Genomic DNA, 18,515 nt, shown 5'->3' with positions numbered 1-18,515 from the left:
AAAAAAAAAAAAGTCCAGGGCAAAATGAACTCAGTAAAAATTCTACCAGACCCCTTTAAAGAAGAATAATTAATGCAACAAATTATTCCACAAAATAGAATCTAAAGGAATATTGCTCAATTTTTTACAGTTCTACAACTACCTTAATACCTAAGCCACACAAAGATCCAACAATAAAAAAAAATTACAGACCACCTTTCCTTATGAACATAAATGAAAAAATCTTCAATAAAATACTTGCAATCCAAATCCAAGAACACACCAAAAAGATTATCCACCATGATCAAGTAGGCTTAGACAGTTCAACATACGGAAGTTGATTAATGTAATTCACCACATAAAGAGGCTGAAAAACCAAATCCACATGATCTAATTAGATTCAGAAAAGGCTTTTAACAAATCCAGCATCCTTTATGGTAAATGCCCTGGAGAGAGTGGGGATACAGGGACAGACCTCAACATAATAAGCAATTTACAGCAAGTCCACAGGTAACCTCAACCTAAACAGAGAGAAACTCAAAACATTTCCACTAAAATCAGAAACAAGGAATGCCCACTTTCTCCATACTTATTCAACAGCTAGATACAATAGAAAACTGAACCTAGATAGAATAAACAAATGAAAATTTAAAGTATCTTTATTTGCAGATGATGTGATTGTATACATAAATTTCCCCAGGAAACTCCTACAGCTGATAAACATTTTCAGTAAGGTATCAGGATACAAAATTAATACTTCATTACCAGTAGTCTTCCTAAATACCAATGGCAAATGGACTAAGAAATAAATCAAGGAAATAATACTTTTCACAAGAAAGAAAGAAGGAAGAAAGAAAAAAGAAAGAGGGAGAAAGAAAGAAAGAAAGAAAGAAAGAAAGAAAGAAAGAAAGAAAGAAATGTCTTAGAAGTAACTCTAACAAAGCAAGTGAAAGATTTCTATAATAAAAACTTTACAACAGTGAAGAAGTTGTCAGAAGATGGCAAGATCTCCCATGCTCATAGAACAGTAGAATAATATAGTAAAGATGGCCAGCCTGCCAAAAGAAATATATAGATTCACTGTAATCCTCTCCAAAATTCCAACATAATTCAGAAAATAGGGGAACAATTTTCAACTTCATAAAGAAACACACACACACACACAGTAGCCAAAGCAATCCTGAATAATAAAAGAACCGTTGGATATATTGCCATCCCAGATTTCAAGTTGCTCTTCAGAGCTATGATAATAAAACCAGCATAGTATTGGCACAAAAACAGACACATTGATCAGTTGAATCAAACTGAAGACCCAGACATATGGCCAAACACCTGTGGATACTTGAATCTTGATGGAAAAAAAAAAAAAGAAACAGAAATACACACTGAAAAAAGGCAGCATCTTCAACAAATGGTGCAGGCAAACTGGTTGACAGCAAGAAGAAGAATACAAATAGATCCATATTTATCACCCTGACAAAATTCAGCTTGAAATGAACCAAGAGCCACAACATAAAGCCAAATACACCAAATCTGATTTTTTTAAAAGAAAAAAAAATGTTAAATAGCCTTGCACTCACTGGCACAAAAAAAAAAAAAAAAAAAAAAAAAAAAAAAAAAAGATTTTTGAATCAGACCTCAATAGCATAGGCACTAATTAATGGCACCTTGTGAAACTGAACAGCGTTTGTATGGCTAAAGACACTATTATTCAGATGAGGTGGTAAGCTACAGAATGGGAAAAGATCTTCACCAATTACACATATGATAGCAGACTAATACCTAAAATATATAGAGAACTAAAAAAACTGGATAGAAAGAAAACAACCCAATTTTAAAATGATGATTATGTATAAACAGAAAATTCTTAAAAGATGAAATACATTTGACTGAGAAATACTTTAAGAAATACTTAAAGAAATACTTTAAAGTAATGTTCAACATCCTTAGTCATCAGGGAAACCCAAATCTACTTTGATCTTACACCTGTCAGAATGACAAAGATCAATAAAACAAGTCACAACCCATGCTGGCAAGATGAGGGGTAGGGGAAACACTCCGCCATTGCTGGCGGGAGTACAAATTTATACATTACTATAGAAATCATGTGCTGGTTTCTCAGAAAGCTGGGAATCAATCTACATCAAGATCCAGCTACACCACTCTTGGACATAAACTGAAAGGACTCATTGCTGCTCTGTGTAAAGCCAGAACATGGAAACAGCCTAGATGCCTATCAAGAGATGAATGGATAATGAAAATGTGTTTGTTTGTTTGTTTGTTTGCACAATGGAATATTACTCAGAGGTTAAAAAAATAAAATGGATGGATGGGGGGAAGGTAGAGGGGGTAATGGAGGAAGTATGAGGAGGGGGAGCTAACACTAAGGGTCCTTTGAGGGGTCATGTGAAAACCTACGGTAGTAGAAGCATCTTAAACTATATACATATATGAATGGAATCTAAATGGAGTCACCAGATAATGGGGGAGACAAGGTCCCAATTAGACATCTTTTACCACCAACTGAAATCTCCAGTTTTAGGAATGAGTTACACCTACTTGGGTTGTAGGCTAAAGGGGCCCCATGATAAGCCCCAAACATCTCTGACTATTTCCAAGGCTATTGGTTGCTCTCCACAAGCTGATGATAAGGCCCTATTGCTGAAGACAACACCTACATAACTCAGTGAATATGGAGAAGTTGAGCTGGTGCCTAACTAGAGACGTTACCCTTACTGACTAGTGTCTGGGATTCTGGAAGATACTCTGCACCATAGCAGAAGATAAAGATAAACACCAATCCAGCTACAAACCCTGTGATCTACAACAGTGCCCGGCCTGCTTGAGCCACTGGTACAGTAGTAGCACAAAAGTTGTGAGAGTAACCAACCATTATCTAATCAGATTTAAGGGCCACGCCTGACACTTCCTGGGTAGCCGAGAACCTGAGACAAGATAGGCCATGGAACTACAGGAAAATCAAATTCCTTTGTTCTGCTACAGGAACATAGTAATAGTGTGGCTCCTGATAGCTATTCTTGCTTGTCAACTTGACTACATCTGGAATTAACTAAAACCCAAAATGAAGGGCACACCTGTGAAGAATTTTTTTTTCTTAATTTGAAGTAAGAAGATCCACTTCTAATTATATATGCCTTTATATCTTTGAAGCTAGAAAAGTCCAGCTCTAATCTGAGCCAGACCTTCTTCTGGAAGCCTATACAAGGACATGGAAGAGAAGAGTTTTGCTCTTTGCCTGCTTGCCCTCACCTTGATAGCAAGTCCATTTCTGATTTTGTTAATTTGGATATTCTCTCTCTATCTTTTTTTCAGTCTTACTGTCTCAAAGATCCAACTCTTTGTTTCATTGACTCTTGATACTGTTTCCTTTGTTTCTGTTTTATTATTTCAGCCCTGAATTTGATTACTTCTTGTCATCTACTCCTTTGGGGTGTGATTTCTTCTTTTTGTTCTAGAGATTTGGGGTATGCTGTTCAGTTGCTAGTGTGAGGTCTCTTTGGGTGTTGTTTGTTTGGTTTTTTTTGTTTACATAGGTACTTAGTTCTATAAACTTGCCTCTTGGAAGCACTTTCATTGTGCCCCATAAGTTTGAGTATGATGTGCATTCATTTTCATTCGGTTCTAGAAAGTCTTTAATTTCTTTCTCAATTTTTGCCTTGACCCAGTTTTCATTCAATGGAGAGATGTTCAGTTTCCATGAGTTTGTGGGCTCTCTGTTGTTTCTGCTGTTGTTGATAACCACTCTGACAGGATGCAGGGAATTATTTCAATTTTCTTTTATCAGTTGATACTTGCTTTGTGTATGTATTCAATTTTGGAGAAAGTTCCATTGGGTGCAGAGAATGTATATTCTTTTTTGTCTGGATAAAATGTTCTATAAATATCTGTTAGGTTCATTTGGTTATAAGGTCTGTTAGCTCTAGTATTTTTCTGTTTGGTTTTTGTCTAGATGACCAGTCTATAGGTGAGGCTGCAGTATTAAAGTCTAATGCATCAGTGTGTGATTTAAACTGTAATAATGTTTCATTCACAAACATTGGTGCCCTTATATTTGGAGCATAATGTTAAGAATTGAAATCTCTTGGTGGATTTTTCCTTTTATGAGTATGTAGTGTCCTTCCCTCTCTCTTCTGATTAGTTTTGTTTGAAGTCTATTTTGTTAGATACTAAAATGATGACACCAGCTTGTTTCTTAGTTCTGTTTGCTTGGAATATCTTTTTCCAACCCTTGATCCAAGGTAATATCTATCTTTGATGGTGAAGTGTGTTTCTTGAATGCAGCAAAAGGATGGGTCCTGTTTTTGCATCTGTTCTGTTAGTCTGTGTCTTTTTATTGAAGAATTAAGACCATTGATATTGAGATATATCAATGACCAATGATTGTTGGTTACTGTTATTTTGGTGGTGGTGATGGTAACAAGATGTATATGTTTCTTGAATTTTTGTTGGTCTGGGATTATTTATCCCTTGTGTTTTCATTGTTGTAGTTAATCTCTTTAGGTTGGAATTTTCCTTCTAAAATCCTCTTTAAGACTTAATTTATATAAATTGGTTTATCATGAAATATCTTATTTTCTCCAACTATGATTGAAAGTTTTACTGGATATAGTAGTCTGAGCTGGTATCTTTGGTCTCTTACAATCTGCAGGACATTTTCATACAGGCTGTTTTAATGTCTTTTTCTTGAGCTTCAGCTATGTTGGAACACTCAATGCCTAGTATGGTAGTGTTGCTGGACTCTAGTGGAGACATATTGTCCTGGCTGTTATCGTGTTTTGATGGTGATTTCTAGGTACTCAGGCCTGGGATGATTATGGGTATATGTGATGATATCTGGATTGGGCTCTGATGGATGAGTGCCTTATTCCTTGGTTTCTGCTTCCTTCCTGGACTTTAGAACAGTGTGCTGGTTATGTGCTGCCTGATAGAAATTTTCTGTAGACCTGTTTACCTGGCCTGCTCACCTAGTGTGTTCCCAGAGTGTGCCTGCTCTGTTGAAGGCTGGGATAATAGGATGAGTTGGGAAAAGGAAGTTTGGGCAAGAAGATCATTGTGATCCATTGCGGATAGGATCAAAAAGGAAAGGAAGACCATAGTAAATTTTCTGCTATAGATCTGGGGATGAGATTTGAAAGACTGGATCTGGAGAACAGAGGGAGAAAATAAGATCTGCTGTTAGCATATCTGGTTTAAAATTTAAAAAAAAAATTATTGTCATTCCTGCTTCATTAACTACCTTGATACATCATCTAGGAGATAATATCTGGATTGTTATCACCAGGTTTGTCAAGCTTAAGTTTTGGATTGCTGCTAGAACCAAGACCACTTGTTTTAAAACTTTACTGATGTTAGTACATTATAAACCAAAAAGAATTTTGGCTAGCTTACCAGTTTTAATTTAAGTGAGTACCCATTCATCTTATAAGGCAAATTGGTATTATGTAAATGCTGTATCAAACACTGTACAATGAAAACTTTAAGCCACTGAAAAAAGAAGTTGGAGAAAGACAGAAAGACCTCCCACATTCATTGGTTAGTAAGATTAATATTGTGAAAATGTTCATCCTACAAAAGCAATCTGCAAATTCAATATAATCTTCAAAATTCCAATATGATTCTTCAGGAAATTTTTTTAAAAAAATAACCTTTTTTACTTTCATAATTACCACTTCATTGGTACATGTTTAGTTTTTTCTTTATAAGCATAAAAAAAAAACTACAAAATTTGTTGACAATAGAAAAGTTACAATATAAGATAACTTCCATCATTTTGTCTTGTACGGGGTCAAACAGGATGATCCATAGAAACCAATGACTATTTTCTCATCAGGGAAAACAATAAAACTTTAACATATTAATAAATGTAAGCAAAGGTATGGTGCATGCCTTTTAATTTTATTTTGTCTGAAAGTTAGCAGATTATTTTAATATCAGTATTTATATCTCAAAAATTTATTCAAGTAGTTTAGTAAATCTGCTCCAAGTTTATCCTGACATCCACATAAGGAGTCTATTATCTCCATCTTTTGCCTTCCCCTTCTTCATTTTATTTATTTACTTTATCTACCCCAATTATGTTCTGTTTGTTTAAAACTACTAGATGAAAAGTCCCATCCCAACCAAGAAACTATTTACAACTGATATTTGCTGGGAAAGCGAAAACCAGTTTCCTCTAAGTCAGTGGGTTTGTTGACCATACTCCAAGGCTGGCCCGACACAAAACTAACTCCATGGGGCTTTTTTGTAGGCTTTTTGTTTCATTTTGTTTTGCTTTGACATTTTTGTCTTACTGGTTTTTTGATAGTGTTGATGTTTGTTTGTTGGTTTGTTTGAGTTGGTTTTTGGAAGTGACAGTAAGAGAGAAAAAGAACATGAAGTTGGGTAGGTAGGATCTGGAAGGAGTTGGGAAAGAAGAAAACATGATCAAAATATATTGTATGAAAAAATAATTTGTTTTCATATTTATGTGTATGAGTGGTTTTCCTGAATATTCATATGTGCATAATATGTAGAAGTCAGAAGAGGGCATCAGATCCCCTGGGATGGCAGTCGGATGGTTATGCACCACCATAACAGTGTTGGGAATTGAACTCCAGTCCTCTGCAAGAGCAACAAGTGCTCTTCACCAATGCAAACTCTTTAGCCCTGAAAAATAAAATTATTAAAAAGTAAAAAATAAAATAACTTACAAAAAGAAAAGAAACAACCCATCTAAAAATAGGGCATGAGACTCTTAAAAGATGAAACACACTTGACTGAGAAACATTAAAAATAGTGTTCAATATCCTCAGTCATTAGGCAAACGCAAATTAAAAGTACTTTGATAGTCAGAATGACGAAGAGTTTAAAAAAAATGATGACAATTCTAGAGTGTGTGTGGGAAAGGGGGGACATTTAATCATTGTTGTTGGGAGTGCAGACTGGCATGACCACTCTAGAAATTGTTATGGAAGTTCTTCAAAGAGCTGAAAACAGACCTATCAACGACCCAGCTAGTCAACTCAGGCATATACTCAAGGGACTCTGCGTCCTACAATAGAAATATTTGCTCATCCATATTCATTGTTGCTCTGTTCTCAATATTCAGGAAACTTTAATAGGCCAGATGTCCATTAACTGATGAATAGATAATGAAATGTCATTTACACATGGAATATTACTCAGCTATTAAGAAAAATGAAAGTGTGAGATTCAGAGGTAAATGGATGGAGCTAAAAATATTCATTCTGAGTGAGGTAGCCAAGACCCAGAAAGACAGACATTTCATGCTTCCTCTCATTTGTGGGTGTTGGCTTTGACTCTTTAGATACGTTATTTCATCTGACATATCCATAGATGTTAAGGAATCACTAAGGGGCCACAAACAGGAGAGAGAAAATGCACTGGTACCAAGGGTTAACAAGAAATTATGAAACAAGAAGGGATAAACTGGTGTGTGAGAGGACAGGACAGGGTAGAAGATGGAAACAGAAAGGGGTGGTACACTAAAGACTTTTTAAAAATCATGGGAACTACAGTACAGCACCTTAACATAGCCCTATCCCTGTACATAAAGAGATAAAATGCAGTTATCCTATAATGTGACAACAATGTCCATACTAGACAAGAGGCTAGCAAGCAAATAGCCCAGTCCTGGGAATGAGATAGTTCTTTTGTAGTTATTGTCCAGTAAATTCTCAAGATCCCCAAATATTACAGATTATTTCCAATATTCTTGACTACTGTCCAGAACTTAATGGTTAAGACTATTTTCTGAAGGCACCACATAGAATCTGGAGAAATCAAGTCGGTACTGTAGTGGAAGCTTCCTCTTTCTGGCTAGCTTCCATTGTGCTGGAAGGTGCTATACATGCTACTAGAAGAAAAAAGTAATCACCAATCATACACAGATGATTGCTGTGTGAACCTTGTGAGCTACAGTAAGGACTGGCTTAGCAAGACTTGCTCACTTGTACCATCTTGTGGGGGTAACTAACCCCATTTTGATCATATTTAAGGTCTGCTATGCAAGATGAAACCCATACCTGACACCATTATGAGCCAAGAACCTATGGCTAGACAATCATGGACTCTAAGTGAGAATATGCTACTATTATCTTACGAAGTGGACTTACATATTAAATCAATTCCTCATGGTTCATCATTTCATCCATAGGTTAAAGCACAGCTTTATGCTCATCACAAAACTTTGGTTTGTAGTAGGTGGTGATTAACACAGAGACTCATATCTGGACAAGTGCAGAGAATAGAAGACTTTAGAATGTTCAGCCCCAAATGGAACATATATACCCCATTCCTGCTCCAAAGGTTCAGGGGTCATTGCAGAAGAGGAGACAGAAAGAGCATAGGAGCCAAAGATGGTAAACAACCATAAGGAAAAATTGGAGGGCCACACAAGACCAAGGACCTTGGTCAGACTCCACAAAAAGAGAACAGAGATCTGGATACAGGCAGGACCTGTATCACAGATGAGACTCCTATCAGGCCTTGAGAGGAGGCATGGATGGATGACACAGATGAAGATCCTGGTCTAGAACCCTAACTGAGACTAGACATGTAACTGGGCTGTGTAGAAAGATAGAACTGAGTCACACTCATGGAGAGAGTTTGCAAATGTGGCTCCCAGGAGAGCCTGGAGGGCTAGAGTGGACAAGCAGCTGTGCCATGGAGTTAAAGTCCTGGATCAGACTCAGCAAGAAGGTATGTGGATACCTAACCTGGGGTGTTTACGTCATTAAGAGTATTATATCACTTATTTTTTCAGCACTCAGCACATATTTAGTTTTTCCTATATATGTGGACATATTATTAGATGTTGTCCGACGGAGCAGAGTAACGAAATTAACTAAGAGGTTAGAATGGTGAATTACATACACAAATATTCTCTTCCGTAGCTTTACAAACATAGCAAATTAAAACTGATCAAATCTTCTAAAATTGTTGCATCTGAGAGTGGCTCAGAGGATTCTCTACCCTGAGCCCTAATGCCTAGGCCCAATTTTGAGCAATTTAGTGTTTGGTGACTTGTGTCTATTTTCTACAATCAGCCAAGCTGTTAATTAAACCCAGTGCAGCATCTCCATGGCAATGGCTTTGGCATCAGGAGACCCACTGAAGACCTTGTGCTACCAAAAATGAAGCAACTACTTATGGTCACTAGCTGTGACTGGGATAGTTGGTTAATTAATATAAAAGGGCATGGGAAGGGTGATTACATTTGATTTGGTCTGGGTCTCAGACTCTAGACCACGAATGCATATCTACCTCCGAGGAGACTTTACCTCACTTCAGCACATCCCTTCTTTTTCTAGCAGTTTATGTGACTTCTGTCCTGTGGCCTCTGTGTCTCTCACCTTTCTCAGGAATAGAAAAAGGAAAAGAGGAGCTCATCCACGTGTAGCAGACACCTACCTTTGACCAGCACTATTAACACCAGAAAACAAGAATAAACACCTACCTCAAACAGCACATAGGTTCTCACTCATATCTCAGGTAAGAAACAGAGCAGGCTGATGGGGCCAACCTGGAGCAGCACCAATAAAAAAAAAAAAAAAAAAAAAAAAAAAAAAAAAAGCAAAGCTACAGTTTCCAAACAACATTAGCCAGGAAATAGTTAACCTTAAAGTAAATTTCTATATATAAATTTCAGACTGTTCTAAATTAACTTAATTTCTGTTCTGCCTAAGTTTACATAGATCTCTTCAATTCTTGTTTAAGTCGGCAAGTCATTCGATAACATTTTAACTGTAAGAAGTTAAGTAATAAACTTCCTGCAGAACTGAGAGGTGCTAGGTAAGATTCACAAAAAAAAAAAAAAAATTACACTGCTTAACAAAGAGTTGATAATTCAGTAAAGGTACAAATAACTGTAGCTGAAGAGTGTAAGGAAACCCTGCTTTCTAGAAACACAGAACTACAGACAGGCAAGAACGCTGACAGAAATGCATAGAGAACAGGTAGATGAATTATAAAGCACAAGAGAAACTGCTGTGTAAAAAGAACTGTCTCCAACAGTCAGCACATACTGAGGAGTCACGTTCTCCCAAACACAGAGCAATGCATGCTGTTGCTAACGCATTCCCTCCTGCTTCCCGGCCTTACTATCATCCACTTCCTTGTCTGTCAGCACGTCTGCTAGGCTGGATCTCTAATCTCTCCCATGAAACAGTGCCCATGAAACATTTACAGCTCTGGTTTCTGAAAGATCCTTTTGAGTAAGTCATGTGGATTAGCCAGTGCTGTGAGGAATAATCACTAAGCTTGTCCTACTGCTGCTGTTTTTAAACCATTAGGAGTGCAAAAAGCAATGTGCACATTACTCTCAAAGATGCCAGCTACCCCACCACTGCCCCTTCTCAGTTTTTATCAGTTCTTTGAGAGTTTCATACAATGCATATTGATTGTATTCAATCACTTTACCCCATTTATCCCCAAATCTATCTTCTCTTCTCAACTCACTCAACTGTGTCCTTTTTTTTTTACCTGTCAAGTCCAACTTATGCTTCCCAAATACTCTTGGATGTGTGATCCTCACTGGAGGGTGGGCAACCCACTACGGGACACTCTTAAAGAAAACAGACTCTCCCTCTCCTAGCAGCTATTAATTGCCAATACCTCCCCTGTCTGTGCTGGAATTTTGTCTAGACAAGACAGCCTCCTTTCACTGTTCATGATGAAGCTATTCATAGAAAAGGACATCTGCTAAAATGTGTCTGGACCCTGGCCACAATGCATTAACTTTCAAAGTAGAATAGATGAGACAGTGTCTCAAAGCAAGTTTCTCAGATGCTCTTTTCTTCAATCAAGAAGGAGAGTGAGGTATTGGAAAAATGCTTCAGTGGTTAAGAGCACTAGTTGCTCTTCCAGAGGACTGGGGTTTGATTCCCAGCACCCATGTGGCAGCTCACAACCGTCTATACCTCCAGTTCCAGGGATCTGACACCCTTACACAGACTTACATGCAGGCCAAACTTTCCAATGCATATATAATTAAAGTAAATAAATCTTTTTTTAAAGGGAGAATGAACAGATATACTGTCCTCTTTGCTTTCCCTCTCCCACAAAAGAGCTACTCACACAAAATATAGCCTAGTCTAACCCTGGTTCCATTAGGTTCCATTAGGTGAGTAAACCTAAATGGAGTCCTCAGCACCTATGATGTTCAAATTTCTCAAGTGAGATTCATAATAAACACTAACCCTGTTACATTGCTACAAGACAGATGCAAATATTGGTTAAGAAGATGATAGTAAAATTGAGTTTTATATTTTCTTTTCTGGAAACATCCCAAACAATATTGATCAGCTGATAGCCTTGGGGTGATATCTGCCAGATACTTGATTGAACTCATATTTGGGGGTTTTGATGTTGTTTACTTGTCTGTGTGACATTTTCTTTCTTTCTTTGTTGAGACACACTCTCACCACATAGCTCTGCATGGCTTTGAACTTAAAGCTATCATTCTGCCTCTGCTTTCCTAGTGTTGTGATCATAGGAGTTGCCATGTCACCTACCTTTACTTACGTATTTTGTGAGCAGAAAGCTAAAATTGCATTTTTCATGTACAAAAATGATAGCTTGAAATATACACACATTATAAGGTCGTTAATACAGATAATTAACGTGCACCACTTCATAAAGCTTCATTTTTATGATGAAAATTATACTGTTAGTATTTCCCAAAATATAGTATGTTGACCCTTGCTGTGAGTTTATGACCTCAACATGAAGCATCTCGTAAGGAAATAGAAAAAAATTGGAGAGAATATAGTCTGTCGTCTCTCAAACAACTTCTCTTTAGCAAATGGTCTGCCTCCATGTGTGTACACAGAGACACACTAAAGCACTTTTTAACTGCAAATGGCCATTTAACATTAAGAAAATGGCTACAGAGCTCAATCAAAATGTCTACATGTTTAGTGCCCTTTATGAAGCTACTTGTTGTATTCTCAAGATATTTCAGGGAATTTTGTCTTGAAATATCTCTTAAAATGTCTATAATACTTATCTTACAATATTTACAGTTATGTTCACTCTTATCTGAGAAAGGAATGTCAATTTTCTTAATATTTATATTATAATATAACATGATCTATCATGATAATAAGCTATTATAGTTACTAGACAAATTGCTCCAGTCTTCAGAATATAATAATAATCTTATTATAACATAATCTTATAATAATTATAGTACTATAATAGTCTTCATATACTATTGAAGTAAATACATAAAATGAAGGCAGACAATTCACAAAATATGTGCTTAATAATTATAAACCATTCTGAAATGAGAAACCTCTAACTTGATATGCACATATGTTCAAGATCATCTATAAGTTTATCTTCAATATTTATCTCCATCTTGCTCTCCTCCAAATAGAAAAATTGGAAACTTCCTTTACTGTCTCCTTTGCTGCAGAAAACCTGCATGTGTTTTCTACACCTGCCTTTTCACAGTGCAGAGCTAGAATGACCTCATGGGAGACAGGGCCTAACTACAGTGCTCCGGCTGGCTTTGAACTTGCAGTGATCCTCCTGCCTGGGCCTCTCCACAGCACTGTGTGCTCCCAGCACTCACCTACATATATTTATTTTAAATGTAGGCCCTTCTCTGTTTATTGAACTAGATATAGGTAAAAAGATGATAGATAGATAGATAGATAGATAGATAGATAGATAGATAGATAGATAGATAGAATCTCTATTAACCCTCACTGGCCTTGAGAAGCAGGAGAAGGAATTTCTCATTTTACCAGAACAGCAAAAATATTAGAGTTCTAAAATTTACATCAAGTCAGAGTTAGAAGTAAAACCTAAATCTGTCAAGGCTCCAAGCATATCTTATTCCTGTGTTATCTAACCTTGCATGAGGGTATGCAGAAATTCACTAGCAGGCCAAGGATTTTTAAATGGAGCTAAATTTAAGACTGGATTTACCAAACTACTAGTCAGTAAAATGTTGTAAGTGAGGCTTTGGGCAAGTAACCAGAAGAGTAAGAAGGGAAAGGAGAGGCTATCTGTTCCGTTCACAGGCTTAAGGAGGGCTAAGAACAATTATAAAAACAAAACACACTAGCAATAAGACAACTCTCCTCCAAAAGCAAGGAACAGACATTGTATTCACTGGAACTATTTGTCTGTTTGGATTAAAATTATAGATACTAAATAATGTCCAGGCTCATAAATGCTGTGCCCGAAATGCCCAAAATATAACAGATAAAAGAATCAAAGATAAACTTAAAACATTGTTTTCCAAGAATATACACAACTGCTTCAAACGTGTATCCATGTTTCCATCACCATGAATTTAACAATAATCTCTTCTACCTGTGAGCCATGAGCCAATAGATGCCTTGGAGAGGGACCTGTTTGCGTATTTATTACTACTGCTCATATAGTGTCTGAAAGTTACTGTGCTCACTCAGCTTAATATTTCTTGTTACTACTTGATGGTTTCTACCTTAGGTCGCTCCTAAGGTAGGCTACATTGCCAGACTCTCTATTATTAACACTAGAGTACTGATTTTAATTGTTTTCAACTGTGATGCATACAAAGACGTGATTATTCTACCTTTCTCACAACCTTAGATTCCTGTGTTTAGAGAGCAGCAAATGCACTCAAGCTTCAGAGTAACTCTAGACAACATAACTGTAAACCCAGATTCTCTTCCATTCTTTTTCTAATTTTTAAGACAAGATTTGTCTTTAAGGTCTGCATGTGGCACAGAAATCTTTTAAGTTTACTGGTGCTCAGCAATCCTCATACCCAAGAAGAAATATCCCTGAGGATGCTATGACTCTGGACTCTCCTAAGAGCCCATCCAGAGCTGAGGCCAGTGACAGCACAATAGCCTACCCTTGCAGAATCGTTAGTAATCATTTCCTGAGACCTGTCAGTAATCATTTCCTGAGAATCGTTAATAATGATTTCCTGAGAAGCTATTAAGTGCTTTATGTGGTCCTAGATACTCAAAAAATTGAGCTCAATAATTATCAAATTCACATCTTTCCCTCAAGGGTACAAAATGTAGTGAGGAAAGCTATGAGAACAATTCAATACAAATTCAATTCAAAATTAAGGGAATGTCATAGCAAGTATTTCATTCAATGCCTTATGTGAGTTCTGAGAAAGAAACAATCCCGTTTATCAGGAGCTACTAAAAGCTCTTCCCGAATGTGTGATTTGAGTGAAGCCTAAATACAAAGCAACTATAAATAACTGCAAAGCACCTACAAAAAGCAGAGACAAGAAAGCAAAATGTTCCTTTTTCCTGTCATGTGGTATACTCATCTTTAGAACAGCATGGTCAGCAGTTTGGGGTTTCTCAAATGAAACCCTTTGAAATGTGTAGAGAGTTTGAACTAGACAGCAGCCAGAAATAAAATTTTTGTGAAGGGAGTCATGTTAAAATACGTTTTATACGTCAGAAGATTAATCTGCCATCAAAGGGACAATGTGGTGGAGATATGCAGATAAAACCGCCACAGAGTGACTGAGAGGGAGTGGATGGCAGTGGCAAACATTGGCCAGAATCCTCTAGAAAGACTGTCATTCTCTCTGAGGGAGAAAAGACTCTCAGAAAAGTACCGAAGTATAAATAAAATATTCTATCTTGGAATGGATAAATACAGAGAAGAAGGAAAACATGTGTCAGAATTTGTCTTTGGAGCAGAATAAAAATACAGAAGAAATGGTCACCATGAGAACAGTGTAAGAAGGTAGAACTTATGGCTCCTTCTATAAAACAACAAGGCAAACACAATAGAGAACAGATAGGTATATGCTATGAAAAAAAGTAAGATCAGGAGGTTAGATGTACAGAGAAAGAAAAGCAGGCAAGCATTAAACTATAGACAAGTTTCAGGAGCTTGTTTTGTAGCTATAGAAGGATTTTCTTGAGCGGGGATGCAAGTAAGCCAAATGGACAAGCGCCGCCGTGCCCAGGGTCCTGACTCCAGCCTTGTCGTGGACTGAACAGAAAAGTGCAGCTCAGTCAGAAACTTAAGAACTACCGGGCTGTGTTACCAGAACTGCTGTGGAGACAACGTTTGATAACACCTTGATTTTGAATTTTCCTTTCTTGGAAAAACAGGAGAAATGGCCAGTTTGGAAGGAAAACCTGGAAGCGTCGGCAGCACAGCTGTCAGCCTCCCATGCTTCTGCTAAGTGTGTAAGGACGCCTTTCGTCCCCTCCCTATCCAGGACATATCCTCCATGGAGTGTGTAAACGACACTGTGGTCAAAGAGTTTGTCTTCCTTGGCTTCTCATCGCTGGCTGAGCTGCAGCTGCTGCTCTTCATTGTCTTCCTGCTCCTCTATCTGTTTACTCTGAGCACCAACGCCGTCATCGTTTCCACCATTGCGCTGGACAGAGCCCTTCACACCCCCATGTACTTCTTCCTTTCCGTCCTCTCCTGTTCTGAGACCTGCTACACCTTTGTCATCGTGCCTAAGATGCTGCTTGACTTGCTGTCTCGGAAGAAGAGCATCTCCTTCCTTGGTTGTGCCATCCAAATGTTCACCTTCCTCTTCCTCGGTTGCTCCCACTCCTTCCTACTGGCAGCCATGGGTTATGATCGCTACGTGGCCATTTGCCACCCTCTGCGCTACACAGTGCTCATGGGACACAGGGTATGTGCTGGGCTAGTAGCTGCTGCCTGTGTCTGTGGCTTCACTGTGGCGCAGATAATCACATCCTTGGTGTTTCGCCTACCCTTCCACTCTTCCAATCAACTCCATCACTTTTTCTGTGACATCTCCCCTGTTCTCAAGTTGGCATCCCACCTCTCCCACTTCAGTCAGATGATCATTTTCCTGCTTTGTGCATTGGTCCTGGTTATCCCTCTATTGTTGATCTTGGTATCATACATTCACATCATTTCTGCCATCCTCCAGTTTCCTTCCTCGTTAGGCAGGTACAAAGCATTTTCCACCTGTGCTTCTCACCTCATTGTTGTCATAGCTCACTATGGATGTGCCTCTTTCATCTACCTAAGGCCCAAGTCCAACTACTCCTCAAGCCAGGATGCTCTGATATCAGTATCCTATACTATCCTAACTCCACTATTCAACCCAGTTATCTACAGTTTGAGAAACAAAGAGTTCAAATCAGCTCTTCATAGGGTTATAGGAAGAACAGTTGCACTAAGACAATGTTAATCTGTATCCTGTCTTTTTTCTCAAATAGCTAAGAATAATGAACACAGAGGGAAATTCTTAAAATAAAAATAACTAAGCAACTGAGTATCGTGTTCAGAAATAGAGAACATTGTTCCCCCACTTCCAGTATAAAATTCAGAAACACACAATTACTTGCCTTGATGGCATAAGTTATTGTCCACTAGAGAATATTAATGAAGCTCAGTGTGCCAGGGCACACCTGTAATCCCTTCACTCCTGGAGGCAGAGGCAGGCAGATCTGTGAGTTCGAGGCCAGCCTTATCTACAGAGCAAGTTGCGGGAGAGCCAGGGCTACACACAGAGAAACCGTGTCTGAGAGAGAGAAAGAGAGAGAGAGAATGTTACATGAAACTATCTCTGTTCTAGAAAGCCAAATTGTGACTAATCTCAACTGTCAATTCAAATAGGATCTAGAATCAGCTAAGATACAAACTTTTAGGCAGATGTCTACCCAGAAGGGACTTAGCTAAAGGGAGATTTTCCCTCAAAGTGGACATAATCTTTCAACATATAGTCCAGATGTAAAGAAATCCGAGGTAAACAATGTTATCTGCCTGCTTTCCAGAATCGCAGGTATGAATGTGATTTTTGTTGTTGCCGTGGCTGCTGCTGCCACCATTCTTTGATGGCTTCTTAGAAATCCCAACATGGACAGAAAGCAAGTGACTCTCCAGGAACCTTACGGGCCTTTAGCACAGACTTTTTTTTTTTTTTTTCCGTTGCAAAACACATGCGGATATATTTTACAAATTATTACAAGCTGCAGCTTGGGCTTACACACACCCCCACCGCCAAAGCTGTGAGAACTGAGAGCCTCGTGCTAGGGTTAGTTGAGTGATTTAAAGATCCTGGTCCCAAAGCAGGGGGGAATCCTGCCTGGCAAGCATTTAATGGTCGAGACACAAAAGGGATGTTGCATTTTTAATTGATTGGCTATAGGAAGGTCCCCAAACCATTAATGGTCTGGCTTCCCTTCCTAGGAGGATAGGCAGGTTTCCTAGCAACTGTATCTCTACTGGGTGGGGAAAGAATGCAGTAAGGCTAGTTCTTTCCCTCAGGGCATTAAGGTAAGCCCTTCCCCGAAGGTGGCTGGACATATCTCCATCCAGCTAGCCTTGGTTCAAGCCTAGCACAGACTTTTTGACTGCTGAGAAATCAGCCTCATGGAATGAGAAACTATAATGTTCTCAGCCTCTGTAACATGCAAATAGCCATTACTGGACTAGCCAGCCAGTCCCTCCTGCGTGGGCCATTCTAGTGCTTCTGTTCTTTCAGAGAATCCTGTCTAATGCATGAAGGAAGCTCTTTTTTTTTCTAGTGTGTGCTCTTTCTGAATAATTTCTAATTTGTATTATTCAACATAATTAAGTTACAACTTTAGTGAATCATCTCAACTACCAGGACAACTACCAGGACAAAGTTTGGTGTGTATGCTATAGCCAATTAACGTTCTATTTGGAAATTCAGAAAGGACCTATTTTGTTTCTTTTTTAATTAATTATTTTTTAAGTTTTTATTCAGACATACTGTATGTTGATAATACTAATGCATCTAATGAATAAGACTATCTTTTCTAATTTTTATACACTGGGACAAATCAGCTTAAAACCTATTCTACTCAACGTTCACCAAATGGGAAACTCTGTGCAAAAAGTCGCCGGTGCCTGACCTTCATGTGGCTCAGGAGTCCCCATGTGTGTTTAGGACCAGATAGAAAGATATTTTGCTTATCTCTTTCTGAAGGACACGAAAGGAACGCTGCGATACACGTTTGCTCATGTTTCTTCCCATGGTCTGCTTGTGAAGAAAGGCTTCTGAATTCATTTTTTCCTTCCTGTTTTCCTTTTCATTGTTCCACAAATTACTCCTTCAGTGATGAAGATTAGTGGTATATACCGTCTAGGTAATAAAATAAGAGAAAAAGAAGAGGGATCTCCCATCCAGAAGCATGCTAATTTTACAGAATAAAGCCTGTCTGCTAAGAATATTCATCTGCTTCATTTCTTCCATATCTTTAGAGCTTGAGACATTATGAGGATGGAGCATAAAGAACATGAATATTCAAGCAAACTCAACTTAATTTAGTTAGCCACTCAATTATTTTTTCTTTTGCATGGTAATTGCCTCAGTCTTCTGGCCTATCAAGTTATCTCATGAAAAGAAAATGGACTAATAACCCTCTTATGAATCCCTTTAATATGACAATTGTTTATGCTTATACTCTGTGACAGTTCTTTAAAATGTTGCTTCATTTATACCTTAAAAAAGAATGCATTATAGTGCACATCTTTTTTCTTTTTTTTTTTTTTTTTTTTTTTTTTTTTTTTTTTTTTTT

General features: G+C 37.9%; 1 protein-coding gene across 1 annotated transcript; it reads left to right on the top strand.

The window, feature by feature from the left end:
• Positions 1–15,214: 15,214 nt before the first annotated feature.
• Positions 15,215–16,159, top strand: LOC129687027 (olfactory receptor 10K2-like). The gene has a single exon (XM_055621298.1). The coding sequence runs from the start codon at positions 15,215–15,217 to the stop codon at positions 16,157–16,159; it is 945 nt and encodes a 314-aa protein (XP_055477273.1).
• Positions 16,160–18,515: the final 2,356 nt, after the last annotated feature.

This window comes from Psammomys obesus, unplaced genomic scaffold (assembly GCF_907164565.1).
Source record: "Psammomys obesus unplaced genomic scaffold, mPsaObe1.curated_primary_1811, whole genome shotgun sequence".
Taxonomy (NCBI): domain Eukaryota; kingdom Metazoa; phylum Chordata; class Mammalia; order Rodentia; family Muridae; genus Psammomys; species Psammomys obesus.
This window is presented reverse-complemented; position numbering and strand designations above follow the sequence as displayed.